The 15,650-nt window shown below is 40.5% G+C and overlaps 1 protein-coding gene across 1 annotated transcript; it reads right to left on the reverse strand.

Moving 5' to 3' along the window:
- Nucleotides 1-1,378: 1,378 nt before the first annotated feature.
- LOC115192483 (LIM/homeobox protein Lhx4-like) lies at nt 1,379-13,951 on the reverse strand. The gene is made up of 6 exons (XM_029751046.1): nt 13,532-13,951; nt 9,721-9,892; nt 6,551-6,753; nt 5,079-5,233; nt 4,741-4,912; nt 1,379-4,082 (listed from the first exon to the last, which is right to left on the reverse strand). The coding sequence occupies exons 1-6, from the start codon at nt 13,608-13,610 to the stop codon at nt 3,694-3,696; spliced, it is 1,170 nt and encodes a 389-aa protein (XP_029606906.1). The 5' UTR covers nt 13,611-13,951; the 3' UTR covers nt 1,379-3,693.
- Nucleotides 13,952-15,650: the final 1,699 nt, after the last annotated feature.

Here is a 15,650-nt window from a genome sequence, read left to right on the forward strand (position 1 = left end):
AGATTTATTTGTATACTAGTGCTGTAAGTGCCGTGTAAATTATCCGAACTGTCTTTGTTGCTGTTTATCTTTGTAAGGCAGCACTATTAAAGGGTATCCATTAATGGTCATGGCTTGTCATCGGCTGAATAAAATCAGCTTGTTTTGTGGCGTTTTATGCAAACGTGCTTGTTCTGCTAGACTGATCTTTTCTTCTTGTTACACAACAGGAGCTAAAACACAACCAAATCGATAATACTTAAGTTTAGGACGGACCTGGTAAGACTCCGAAAAGGGCTGGATAACGGTTGTGTTGTATATTATTGAGTTTTACATTTGTTTTCATTTTACTATGATTATGTAGCCAGTCTAGGCCTGTTTCAGATGTCTATCCAACAACACTCCTTTAGCGCATGGGTTATAGTGATGCTGAATTGTAAGGAACTTCAGATAGAGCCTGGTCGTATTTGGTTCATTTACTATGATTTGTGGTTGTAAACACTCCTGTATTAACGCTGCTATGCTGTCTTGCCTGACCACAAATCATATTTATCCATATTTCACAAGGCAGTTTACAATTAGTTAACAGTGTGGGGATTAAGGAAAGATTTGACTGTGCAAAACTGCAATCTGGTGCAGTCTTTAGTAGCAGAGGGATCAGTGTTCGCAGCAGCTGAGCAGATGTGCTGCTTCGTCCTGTTTTTTTCTCTCCTATGGGCGGGACGGGGGTTAGTGTATTGGTTTATGAATAAAGATACAGAAAACCAACACCCACCCATGGTTACTACAGTCTGTTTGATTGACTGACTGGATCTCCATAATTGAGTGTGTAATATTTGTATCAGTTCATCCTTAAAGGGATAGTTCATTCAAAGTAAGATTATAGTGAAAATATTATTCTCTACATTTTCAATAAACACATAGCTACAATCCTATGGGATTACTATACTGAAGTGAGTGATATTTAGTAATTGATGCTATTCTTATCCAGTGGTGCATGGCCATTAGCTTCACGAGCCAGCCTGTTCTCGCAAGCTTGCATGAATGGTTTGCCACCAGGCTGCATGGCCATAGCTAAGAAATAACAGATGAATCATAGATGGCAGTCACTCCTGGCCCATATAGTACTTCCAAGGTAAGAACAAGATTGACAAATGATGGAATTTGTGTGAACAATCCCTAGGGCATTGCTTTGCCTGTCTGATGCACCTTTCCCTGTGTGAAGGAAACACTGATCATGGTCCCTCCTCTTCTCTCCTGGCTCCTAAGTGGTGAGCCATAGCTACTGTACCGCCTTCCTACTGCTGAGTTGTTGCTCGTCTTTATTCTTCGGTCAGAAGACATGTCTCCTCTAACTGTATCTGCTATTTGCTTTATAATGAGAAAGTTCATGTAAACATTAAAGAGAAATACAGCACTTTAATCCAAAGACAATTCAGCTTTATTTCCTCGTATAGTTTTTACTGTACACAGTTCATACCATCGCACAGAAGGCTTATATGAATAGATTCAGTGCTCTCTGTTTCATCTTTTTCAAAGACACATGGAAATAAATAGAGCTCATGAAATAAGACTGTCAACACCTTTTGAAACTGTACAAAATGTTCAACAATTAAGAAGCAAAGTTCTGAGGCAACATAGATTGAACAAAAATGATATTAGCGTGTGTGTACATTTACATGTGTTGTTTTACTGTTTGTTGATTTGCTTTCTGGTTGGCATAATGTATGCTCTTTTCAGCTGGTTCCACATTTGGCAATTGACACAAAAATAAATATAAATGAACAGACATCGAGATATTTTTACAGGAATTGTTCCGTCAGCATCTCATTTTGTTACCTCAGTTTATTTCATGGTATCTTAGATCATTTCTTTTTTCTCAAAGAAGTGCCTCCTTGTACAGTTACTCTAATGGTCTTTAGACACTACATGAAAGCCTTGAAACCAACACCATCAGACAAGACAGATTTTGTAAAAAGAAAAACTCTCCTCTCACCCAGTGGGGGTCATGTGAGATGCACAACACGACAGCATATTCCGATACCATGGCAATCAGGCCATCAGCTGCTTTACAGTGGCTCTAAGTATTACGTTTGATAATCCCTTTTGCTTGTGTTTACTTTGAGGAGTGATGCTACAGCTGTTGACAGAGAAGAGCAGCTTCTAAGCAGGATCAGTACTGGCTTTTCAGCATTAACAGTGAATGATCCTCAGTCAAGATTAGGTTGGTGTGTGTGTTTTTTTTTAGATAAATAAATATACTGTATTAATGAAACATTTAGTAAAACCATTATTCTGTTCCTGTATCTGTCATAATGAGATAGGAATCCCCATGTTGTCAGCTGCACCAATAAAAGAGGATATCAAATGTGAATTCCCACATTCTTGTTGAATTGACTTTGCACTTCTCTCTACCCTACTGTCATTTAATGACAATGACTTCTAGCAGAGAGCCTATCCACTATTAGCAGAGAGCATATCCTGGGAGAATGGACAACAGAGAAATAAATACTGACAAAATCCCCAGGACTAGAGATCATTCACAGACGAGAACAAGTCAAGCACCTACATTACAGAAGAGAATGGGTTTTTAGCAAGCAACTTCCCCCTCGCAACATCCCCATTTTGCACACAGAAGAATCTGTGGCTCCCAGACTGTACAGACAGCTGGACCAACATGGAGTAATTCCTAAATACCCAGTGCTGTTAGTTTCAGAATTTCATCAAAAAACTTAGCATGGGAATTGTGATACTGTTTGAAAAAAAGTACCTAATATGGAAACACTGCTGGGTTGTATTGTGCATTCATCTCGCTTCTGTTTGTTGCTGTCCATGTACAAAGAGAAGTGTAAAGTGCATTGCCAATGTAAAATGTTTTTCAACAGTGATCCTCCTCATTCAGAAGCATGCAGGAAGCTTCTTTTTTAGGGATTCCATTTAGATTGTGGCCCTAAAGCATGAAACTCACAGAGAATCTCACTGTTGATAGGAGTGGGAGGCCGTTCCTTCTCTTGCTAGAACAAAAGCGGCACCTGCTGCGTGCTGACCCGGTAGTGAATAACCTACCGTTTCTACTTGTAGAATCGCAATGCTCGTCAATGGCCAATAACTTGACTTTGAGCCAATCAGAGTGCACGAAACACGTGTGGGGGAGTCCCCCCCCCAAAAAAAGAATAAATAGGTAACTTTCTCCGTACATCCACGGATGAGCCAGTCACACTTCATATGCAATGTAAGCTATGGGACAGTAGCTAGCTAAGTGCATAGACGCAATGCGCACAACACTAAATACTTCCTCTAAGCTAGCTAACCACTGTACATTTCTGATAGCTGTTTGGGCTTGCCTCAAGGTTTAATGACAAACACCATCCCAATGCACAAACTCATGCTGGAAATTTCAAATCCAGTTTTTTCAAAGAATGAAAAAAAATCCATCCATAGAAAAAGTAGAATACAGTGTAAGTTCAACATTCAGTAGTGTTTCGTCCTTCCGTTCTGTTCTGTGTGGCGCCACTGCTCTGCTCTGGTCAGTGGTGGGTCTCCACACATCATTTACTCTGTTGTGGTGGGAGGGTAGCTGACGTGTAGCATGTCTACCACTTCCACATCCATTATTGGACAACAAACTATATCAGTTTCAGGGAAATAGAAATGTAAAAAGCCTGCTTCGTCTGTCTCTGTTCCCCAGTCAGTCTGCTGTGTTCATGGTGGAGCTCAGAACTGGGAGTGGTCCATCTCGTCCAGCCATGAGGCAGGGCTGGTGGGGAAGTCTGGGTAGCCCGTGCTGCTCCCTGTGGAGAGGTCAGAGGTGGGGCCTCCTGCCATGGCCCTGAGAGCCTGTCCCACGCCACCCTGCCCCCCCTGGATCATGATGCTGTCCATGGTGAAGCCCAGGTTGTTGAGCAGCGGGGTGTGGCCGGACAGCGAGGCGATGGACGAGGGCGACTGGGGGAGGCCGTAGGGACTGCCCGGCCGAATGTCATGATAGGGTTGTCCAGCAGCGTCCAGAGAGAAGCCTCCGTTCAACAAGCCTCCGTTGGCCACGTCGCCGACACTCCCATACAGACCGTTGGTGTGGCCCAGGTCTGACAGGATCTGGTCGTCTGGTGGAAGAGAGGAGGGCGTTAGCTACTATCAATTAGCCACACAGTGGTGTTTTAACACTTCTATGGAGTTGTCATCAACTATATCAACATTATACAGCTGTTATCTTTAAATAGAATGAAGTGCCTTTATGAAACCATTTTATTGAGGCAACATAATGTGGATTTCATCTAGGTAAATGGCATAGGTGTGTAGTACTTAATAGTGTTCCCCCAGCGCTTAGTAAGAGACGAAAGAGTCATGATGTACCTTAAGCTCAAACAAAGGGGGTCTGTTCGTGCAATACAAAATATTTGTCTCCAACAGTCCCTCCAGTGCTGTTTCAATAACAACAATGCCCCAGAGCACTTTCCCTCTAATTGACTAAAAGCTTCACCTACTTTATAGAGTTTCTGCTACAGTGTTTTCATTTCTCGTAAAAACGGCCTCCTTTTAAAAGTGGCTTGAGACTTTTATGAGTCCCCAAAACGTCTCACAAACATCAAATAACCATAAAAACATGGGGATGTGTAAAATGTCATTTGCATGGCCAAAGCTTCTCTTTTCATGTAGGTTCCATGGAGATATGAGAAAAGGAAGACAAGAAAAGGAGGAGGAGTTGAGGAAGCGAGAGAGAGAGAGATGAAGGAGGTTTGGGGTTGGGTTAGCCATACTGACCTCTGAAGCTGAGCTCACTGTCACTCAGTCCCGCATCGTCTGCTGAACTCTCCTTCTCCACTTTGTTGCCCCCTCGGTTACGTTTGACGCTTTTGTAAAACTGACCCCAACGGTGCCGCCCTGCGTCCTTCTTCAGACGCTTCTCTTTTGCACGACGATTCTGGAACCACACCTGCCATTGGGGGATGAGAGACATTTCTCAGTAAATACAGAAGAGAGGTTTTACTCTTCTAATTTGTGTTCATATCTACATATTATCACTAGGATGTTCTCTTAAACTAGTCCAAACTAGAAAACTGCTCCACTTGGTAATAGAGCTCCTGTTGTGAGGCACACACCTGCACTACTCTCATGTCCAGCCCCGTCTCTGAGGAGAGCTGCTCGCGGACGTGGCGCGCTGGCTTGGGAGAGTTCTTGTAGGCGATTTTAAGGGTCTCCAGCTGTTTGGCTGTGATGGTGGTTCGTGGTCGCTTTGCACCTGCCTCTGAATCATCTGAGAAAGACATGCAAGGATTATAGAGTACCCTTTAGATATTTAGCTATATTTGTGACTAACATTTTTTATTGTAATTAACCTGTGGGTTTTCGATTTTGTATATCGACTAGTAAATACAGGTGAAGAACTTGCTTGAATGAACTGAGGTGCCATGTATGGCAAGTTGATACCCTTCTGAAACTGTCCCACTCTAGCTGTAGGGGACATAAATCTCCCAGGAGAATTCCAGAAGAAGGGAGTTATTGGGGGCCCACCATAAAAGTGCATTGCATCACTTAAGATAAACAATCAGTGTGCCATGTAAATCTCCATATATACACAGGCAGAGCTTTCAAAATCAGATCCAGAAAAGGTCACAGAAACTGGAGATGTAATGCCCAGGCAGGACACTGAGAGACACTGGGACCCCATCCGGCTGGGTTTATGATGATTCTGTCTCTTCACTATCCCCTTGTCTCTCGTGATCTCTCAATTCTTCAGTATTATTGTACATAAAGGAGTTAATGCAGGCTGGTCTCATAGACTTGACGTAACATAGTAAATGTAAATCCGGGACACTACAATTAGTATGATATGTTATGTTTGGTATGGTTACATAAGACAGAAGGTTACTTAAGGCAAAAATGAAAGGAGGGTGATTGTTCGTTCAAGGTGAATGGGTAGGCATATGACGCGAACGTCTAGCAACCCAAAGGATGCGTTTTCAAATCTTATCACAGACAACTTTGCAACTTCTTACTACTTTTTAGCTACACCTAGCATAGCTAACGTTAGCCACCTAGCTAACATTAGCATTAGCCACCTAGCTAATGTTAGCCACAACAAATTGGAATTCATAACATATCAAAGGTATGGCAACTGCATAACATATTTTACGAATTGCAATATGTAACATATCATACGAATTGTAATTCGGAACGTATCATTCGAAATGGATGATGAAAATCTACATATAAATGCATACCATACCAAAGATAACATATCATACTAATTTGAGTCTCACGGATTTTTGTTGATTATGTTACATCTACCCATGAATCCAGGTTGGTTAACTGCACCTTGCTGTCTGCTGAACTAACTGTCTCCTAATTCCTGCACCTTTCTCCACAGCTCCCCTGCAGAAGCCAGCAAAGATTTAGAGCACCGTGCCACACAGGTGAACCAGCTTGAGGCTGCTAGTCTCAAGTCTATTTGGTGAGAATGTTCTAAATATAACAGGTTACCAAGGAGACAAGACTGAATTATTCACACAAAATATTACTCACACAAAACAATGGCCAACGCAATAGGAGGATGACCCAGTCAGACACCTACCATTCTGTTTGGCCGTCTCATAGTCCTCCTTGCACACCAGCCTGCCATCTTCCATGAGGTAAAACTCATCCCCAGTGGCCAGCTGCCGGCTGCACATGACACAGGCGAAGCAGTGCAGGTGGTACACAAAGTCCTGGGCCTTCCGCACCACCTGGGTCGGCGGTATCCCCTGTTGGCATGACGCACACTTTGTTCCAAACCGCCTGCAAGTAAACACACACACATACACACCTGCCGTCAGATACTCAAACCCCACCCAGAACAGGTAGATCCAGCCCTAGTCAGTTCAGACAGAGCCGGATGATAACAAAGAAGGTCTATAACATAGTTATAACATAGCATGCATAGTTTTTGCCTCTATTTACACTAATAATAGTATTAATAGCTGTATAAGTTGTAGAGGGGGAAAGCATCAGTGGTGGAATGCATTTGTGTTGGTGGTAGGCTGGTCCTTAGGTTGACAAATGGCCTGGATCAATGTAGTGGTATAGTGGGGGCTGAGAGATCCAATAGAGAGAGCTCTGAGTAAACACACTGAAGAGAACCAATAAAGCACTGACTCAGGAGGGGCTGTAAATCACACAGCCTATACAGAGAAATAAACCCTTCCTTCAGACCAAGGTGAAGTTTCTTCATCACTGCTGGGAATCCAGCACTATACTCCAGTTCCAAGCCCCCGCCTCAGCCCCATCCCCATCCCCATCCTCATCCTCCCTCTCCTCTTCCTCTCTCCGGTCCCTCTAGTGCACAGCACCACTGCAGTTTTAACATTTTAAAAATCCCCCCTATTGTCCCCAGGGCCGCCTAATAAAGTTAGCCTCCACTCTCTGACTTGCACGCTTTTTAGGTCTCATTGAAGCTTCTGACATTAAAACCTCTCAAACATGATTTAGTAAAAGCCTGTACGGATCCTGTTTTGGATAAAAGTCAAACTTAATTTTCTTCTTTAATGCCTCAGAAATTCAATCGTAAAAAGATGGAAGCAAAAGGGGGAGAAAGAGGGAAGAGAAGAAATTCAAAGTTGCTGTTTTGTGTGTGCAGCTAGGGCTGGTAGAGCAGTAATAAATTGAATTTGTATAGAGTGTCTTTGGAGTTGAAAGTTTGAGTGTTATGTGTTCTGTCTTATGGACAGAAAGGTAGGAGGATGTTGTAGGACGCTGAGCTTGATTTACCTCATTGTGTTGGTCATGTCACTAAGTCTTGACACAAGCCTTTTCTCTAACATTATGAAAGTTAACAATGTAAAGAGGAAATTCCTCACTGACCAGGGGCACAGGCACAGGTGTGCCTGGGTGGGCGCACGCCACCCACTGTGGAGCCAAGCCCACCCAATCCGATTGTCAGTGTTCCAAACAGGACATTATTTGTATTTTTACCTAAGCACAGTACTTGACTTCGGCAGGAGCTCACTGGAACTGAATACTGGCACCTCAATTTTTCTTCTGCTAGAGTTCCTGCACCTCCTATAGAATATTAGCTCAAAAGAATTGAGGAGTTCCTGCACCTAAATATAAATGGTACTGGGACCCAAAATGAGTACCGGCACCTATTTCAATCCAGGTCAAGCACTGGCCTAAACATACATACACCATCAGATGAAATTCATAGTACGCAGTACGGGGTGGGAAAATGAAAAGGATATATAGACAATAATAATAATACATTTTAGTTTGGCAGATGCCTTCAGGACACTCAAGGACATCTTACATAAAATCTAGTGCTATGCGTAAAATACATTTTATTTAGACCTATGTAATTAATTTGAATTATGCTTGATTTTTTACCTGAAAAAAAAAACGAATAAAAAAACCAACAAAACAAATAATAATTCAAAATAATGGGGGGGTTCTGGCACGTGTCATTTCGCACTGATACCATGTGAAGTAAACAGTAGCTATCGCTGTGTAGACTACTCACCGCAGGCTACTCACCGTTACCTTGCTAGCTAAGACTCAAGTAAAATGGCCAAACAAAGCTAACATTTTTTCAAGAGACCGTGTATAGAAGAGGATGTTGAAGCATTTGGCAAGTTATTTGATATCAGTGTTTTCGCCATGAAGGGCCTCCAGTCCCTCTCTATATCAGTCATTGATTGCATTGATCTAACCGAGGGCCTTAAAGACAGTTCCAGTACATTCAGAGACAATGATCAACACTACAACGCTGTTTTTATTCAACACTTTTAGAAATCACGAAAAACGCTTCACCACTTCGACTCGCACTCTCTCCCACCCTCCGATGAGACGTCACCATCAGTCCAGTGAAATAAAAAAACAAGTTATTTCAATTTATGCTCCGACGTACCTCGCAAGTAGTTGGCTACAACAACTGACCCATTACCAGTGTTATCATGTAGCCTAGCTTGAGACTCGAGTTTTGAAATATAAGGGACACTACGTCATTTATAATAAGGGGAAGGCCTACATGGAGAAAATCAGACCTCTCTTATTATATATGAAAATAGGCAAATTAATGAAACAATAGTTATTTCCAGTCCTTTTTAGGAATTTAATTGAATTGGAAATATAACTTTACCCTGTGTTCCCCGCCCATGCACTATAGTTAGGCCCTATATGCTATTGATAATGTAGTTGATATCACACAATATAATGTAGGAGCACTTGATCTCTCGTTCCGAGCAGAGAATTGCATTCGGCTTGCATTGTTAATCATAAAGTGATCTCGACTAAGAAAGGTTGGAGACCTCTATAAGCTATGGATGCCCATTGTGAATATTACTGTTATATCAGGGCATTATGTTCTAGTCTCATAGTATATTAATTATAGGCCTATGGTTTATTATGTGTAGGTCTATGTGAGTCGCATGTTAAATGCAAGAGTCATGGATTTACGTAGGCCTACAAGACAATTTGGTTTGTAATGCCAAATCACGTAAGATGGTTTGTTTTGAGCGATCAATTACAGTTGGGTATAGGATAGGCTAATTTTGATAATTGTATGATGATTTGAGTGATTTCACAAGATTTCACAAGTCAAAGCCAGTGCAATCATGTTGGCATTTTTTAGCTCACTTGAATATAGGCAATTAAATATAATGCTAGCTTTGCTTAAAAGTACATAACCTTTACATATAATTCCATTAAGCTTGCTATAATCAAATGTTCCTAATTCCCATTCAATACGTTTATAAATGAAGAAGTTAAACTCACTTGAAAAAGTCCTCTTTGCAGTACACATTTCCCGCCCGCGAGAAACACTTGTCTGCCAGCAACGCTTGACAATCGGCGCACTTGAGGCACTTGGAGTGCCAGTGGCGGTCCAGCACCTTCAGGATGAACTTGTCGAGGATGTGTTGACTACAGCCCGCACACTGGGGGATTTCTGGAGGGAGAGAGAGACAGAATACACAGCATGCGTTAAGACAATAATATCCTGGCCCTGGAATACTGCAAGGAGACAGGTGAGCAGAACATTGCCGAGAACGGTTTACAAGATCAGAGCCGGGTAAAATTATGTTAAAAAACAAAAAAAACCAGTAACGTAATCATTATATTCGACCTCGATAAAAACATAGCCTGACAGAGTAAATGGTGTCATCATGACATTCACTCGACTTAGGTTGAGATTGATCCCATTCCTTTACTCTGCTTTTGTAAATCAAGTGCCTGTGCAAGTGACACAATATTTAGCCTTGAAGTGGACTTGATTGGACCCCACTGATTCGATTTGTATTATCTTAAACCGAGTAATAATGGCATGAATGAAGAAAACTAGGCTATAAGTAGGAGCATTAATAGTGTTAAAAACCATACACCATTATCACCACAATACACATTTAATTATCACCATCAACATTACCAGTAGGCCTAACACCAGAACAGCGTCACTATTGCTGTGATAAGATTAGGCTATGCAAAACCAAATAATCTGATGTATTATTAGATTTATAAAAATATATAGAGATAAATATTACAATGCGATATAACAATACACATTATTATTATTATTATTATTATTATTATTATACAGCCTTATTTTTTTCATTTGAGAATATGAAACCTCGGGAAGTAATTCCCCTGCATTGGTAGCTTATGTTTACCATGTGAACAATGGCCAGGTGAAGAAGCATCTCATAAAAAACAGTATTTTTAATATCTTAGAATAGTGGCAAGAACATAAGGAGATCGACATTAGAACGTATCTAAGGTCTGCAATTCGCCTATCCCAAACTAGTTGTTGTTTTAAATAAATGACACATTAAATCACACAGTCTAATCATGAATCTAATCACACCCATACCAAGCTGTTTAAACGTGCGCTTTAGAGGTCACGATAAGTAATCCTACCTGTGCTTCTTCATTCTGTACGTTGGGAGACATTTTGGAGGAGTACAATTTTAATATGTATATTTATTTATTTATTTCTGGAAGGCTGCTCAATCAACAACCTTCATACATAAGCCGCATAGAATAGAGGGATACATTTTACAGTACACTTATAAAGGTGTAGGCCTAAGTAAATGAAAAGATGCTGCAAAGCTCAATATCTTGTATTTCACTATTGTGATGTGGCATTATGCCTACAGTCATTTGCATAACAGGTATTTCCCAATCAACTTCACAATCAAATACGATAACTATGGAGTACATGTATTTTCAATACGAGTTAATACAAAACTGAAATTAAAGATAGGTGTATTTTACATCCACAAAATATGAAATAATTCCTCTGATTTGTGGTGCTTTTGTTCATTAGATTTTGGCGGCAGTGGTGGTGCTGAAAGGATAGCTCAAGGGCCTCCAGCATGCAGCCAATCTTGGCAGTAGGCCTATTCACGCTCGATGTCTAATAGCCTCTACACTCCCCCCCCCCCCCTCTCTGCTTGACTTATAAATCACACGATTATACCACTTAAGATCTCTTGTGTGCCTCAAGAGGGGTCCTCAAATCTAAGAAAATGTGATCCTGTACGCTTCCTTTCCTCTTTTAGGCGGCTGTATTTTGATAGCTGCTAATTTCTCACCAGTCTGACAGGGATACTGATTTTGTTTTTTAACAGGACTTAAAAAGTGTTTCATATCAACCAAGGCATGTGCTTATTAGCTACAGCATCGGAATGACTGTACTGTAACACCTTTATACGAAGCCTAAGGTATTAGGGAACGAGCTCATAGCCTATGGAGCTCATAGGCCTATAGTTGATATGTTTTGTAGATTGCATGACCTACACTTCAAAGCAAGCAGACTGTAAACTCTATTCAGGAAGTAATCTTCTTCTTCTTGGGGCCTTGTGCCAAAAACGGTTTAAGAATAATTACCCTTATTCGTAAGAGCATGCTAACAGCCATATTCATCATGATAATAATGTTTAGATACATAATACTAAAATGTTTTTATTCGTAGAGTAATCCGGTATTAAATCCTGCATGTATGCACCAAGGGGGGTTGAGTGGCAAGATCTTTACCCAATCTTTTAATCTCCCTCGATTTACAAAATTAAAGAGCATACGCCGCCAATATATAGGCTATTTGTACAGGTTAAACAAATTATATTTCACAATTCTGCGTTATGTTTCACTTTGTGCATTATGCATTATGTTTCACTACCTTTATCAATAATGTAGGCTAGCCTAAATGAAGGTCGCATTAACTAATACAAGATACAGTTTTTGACGGTCTCTCTTTTAAATGAGTTAAATGGGTTAACTGTTGTGCACGCTATAAAAAAACGGAATACAATCATGTACTAAATCGTAAGAAATTAGTCTAGATTTTGAACAAAAATAATCATGATATATCTATATTTCTTTGTTTATACTCTCCAGCGCTGAAAGAAGCAACGGCTCGTTTGGATCTGCGATATAAAGAAGTATTTAATTGTGGATTAAGAGCAACATTAGAGGTAAAACCATAATAGGTCCATCTGTACATTTCAGTGGCTCGCACATGAATAATTAGGTCAGGAATTTATCCAATTCCAGTTCTTTCTTGATAGCATGATCAGATTATATAGGCCTGGAGATTAACATGACGACGATAAAGAGCAGATGCGAAGATACGCAATTCTTTGCTTTGATGCTGAGGCAGGCTAGTTATTGCACACACAATGCAGTGAAATATTTCATGTTTTTCATGTTTTAATAGAAATGACGACAAAACCACCTGTTTTAGTAGGCTATGATAGCATATATGTGTCAAACAATAATAAAACAGACATAATTGTACAATTATGTAGCCTACAATAGTGCAAAAACACAGCTAGAACAGAAACATTAAAGCATACATTAACATATATAGCCTGAATCATTCAGATATGACTCAGTAATAGCTGTCAGTCAAACCAGCTGGGTATGGAGAGTAGGTGATGACGTCTGATCTCTCGTACGTGGCCAGACTCGTTTGCAAATAAACAGCTGTCTAGCATGTCTCTGATTGTAAACCAGAGGCAAACCTCTCATACAGTTCGAGGGAATAGAATACAAAAAGCGCAGGAGGTAGAAAATATAAATATTCCTGTGCTAATAAATTTAAAAAACTTAAAGTGTGTCTATGTCTTGATGAGTAAACTATTATGCACGTCAAAACCTAGGCCCATGCACATGGTGCTTCTAAAATAGAGTAAAACCTGCACGTACAACTCGTGCAAAGGGCTGGAGTTTGGAAACAACACTGTGAGCAGTTTAAACAATACATACTTGTGATAAAGAATCTCTATCTATACAGCATTCCACTAAATTCCATATGAGGACCAGAAGATCAAAATGAGATGCAACTAATATCCTCACTTCAAAGAATAATATGAAACACAAGTCATATGAGTCAGTGGAGTAAGAGTCATAATAATATGAATACATATCAGCCAGTAGAATAATATCACTTTCTTCATTAGCCTGTCTGTCCCTCAACCCAGTGTAATTAACCGCTACATCTTTTCTACGGCAGTACCCTGCAGCATTTCAGAGCTCACCTGCCAATATCCTTATGATATAATCAATAGAAAAGGAAATGGAAAAGCCTTACGTTGCATTGGCACTCCGAGTATCTCCGGTAGACCCTTCACAGGACTCTCTGTTGGTAGAACAGCCGCACTTTGCATCATTGTGATCCAAAACCGGGAATGAACACACACATATACACGGTGGGCTGAAGCTCCCGTCTATTTAGTGAAAGGGGTAGAATATATCAAATAGAAACTGGGTATGGACCCTTCTGTAGATCTAGCTGTCCCGTTAAAGTCCGGTTTGTTTTATTATTCTGGAATATTGTCCTGTGCGTGCCGGATTTCGCTGTGCTCTTTTGGTGTGATCATACAGGCTGCTTGATTCATTCACACTGCAGGGGCACCCGTGACGTCACCCTAGCATGGACACCGCCCGGGACCAATGGGATTCTCGGACTGGCCTCAAATGGGCGGAAGAATTCTGCTTGTGAGAACAGGTGAGAAGAAGGAAGAACTAGTGACGAGACAGAATGCCACCAGAAAGGCGGGACCTTCTTTAGGATAGTATCAATAAATACAGGCTTGCTTTGCTCGTAGCATTGTCTCTCTGTCAGTATAACTGAAAGGGTAAAACGTTGGTCAATTGAAAATGACAATATGCTTTGATAGACTTTGCTCTAGTCTGGTATGCCAAATCACTCTTCAGAGACGTGGAATGTGACATTGAGCAACCGTTAGCCTATAGGCTAACTAGTCTATACAGCCGAATCCAAAGCCTACCTGCTCTGATATGAAAGAGATGTGAAATTAATCAGTTTCCTCATATTGTCAACGATTTCACAATTAGGCTATCTGTAAATTGCATGTGGGTAAATGCTTTTTTCTGCTCTAAACCTTCAGGCAAAGTAAGTTCTATTTCTTAGGTCCCGTGTGGCTCAGTTGGTAGAGCATGGTGTTTGCAACGCCAGGGTTGTGGGTTCGATTCCCACGGGGGACCAGTACGGAGAAAAAACATGTTTGAAATGGATGCATTCACTACTGTAAGTCGCTCTGGATAAGAGCGTCTGCTAAATGACTAAAACGTAAATGATACGAGTTATTGAATCTGGTTGCCGATAGCATACAAAAAAACATCGTTGGTGTGTAGGCTAAAACAGCATTTGAATTACATTTTGTTGATTGGACAAAATCACAATATTTGTGTCTGATCTCTATGAATAGGATGTAACCTGACTGTAATGAAGACCTGTTGTCAGAGAGCCTTGACAGGTATTAGAAGTCCAGGCACAATCCTTCTGACAGTGTTCATTTCAATTCCGCGTTTGAGAGACTGCTCTCGGATAAAATATTCCCTCCGGAGAGTTCGTAGTTCAAGCTAGATGAACTCAATCTTCGCTTCCAATTTTCTTCAAGCATAAAATGAAATGCACAGTTTGCTCGGTCTGCGTCCCACGCGTTCAGATAAACAATAGCCTGCAGTCCTATTTCACTCAGGTTGAACGAAATTGTACAAGCAGCCGACCATCTGAATCTCGGAATATCTGAATACAAAATACCTAGCATGTAGGCAGGCTTATGTCTGCTATTACCCTAACCCGTACCACCATTGCTAACAACAAGTGTTTACAATAATGATCATGATCATTTCTAACATTAAAATAATATATTTAGCCTATTAATCATAATAGAATTAGGCAATTACAATAATAATAACAACAATAATATGAATATGAATAATAATAAGAACATATAAAATCAACATAATTTTGATAATGAACACAATAACGGTAGAATATTTTGTCCCGATACAACAATTACATAAAATTATAACAGACATTTGGGGCATAAGGAATATATGTTTTTTTTCTATTCACCTTGCGTCCACCATAGCCTGTGTCATTTCAAGTGAATCGGAATGAAACTGACAAAACGTTATATCTAATTACAACTAAATTACTGCCATCGTTATCTCGTTACTTGGTGGATATTCACTTCAAATGGACTAAGATACCCCTCTCAAAAACATGCTTTAACCATTAACCACCTTTGGGGTTTATCTAAAATCAACTAAAACATCCATCTTTATTGGATTTAAACACACTTACAATTTCTGGATATAAAAGGAGTCAATTCCAAAGGGTATTGTGTCGACCGCCAAGGAGGCTTATACAGCTATTGTTGCTAAACTTAACACTATCC

Source organism: Salmo trutta, chromosome 4, assembly GCF_901001165.1.
Source record: "Salmo trutta chromosome 4, fSalTru1.1, whole genome shotgun sequence".
Taxonomy (NCBI): domain Eukaryota; kingdom Metazoa; phylum Chordata; class Actinopteri; order Salmoniformes; family Salmonidae; genus Salmo; species Salmo trutta.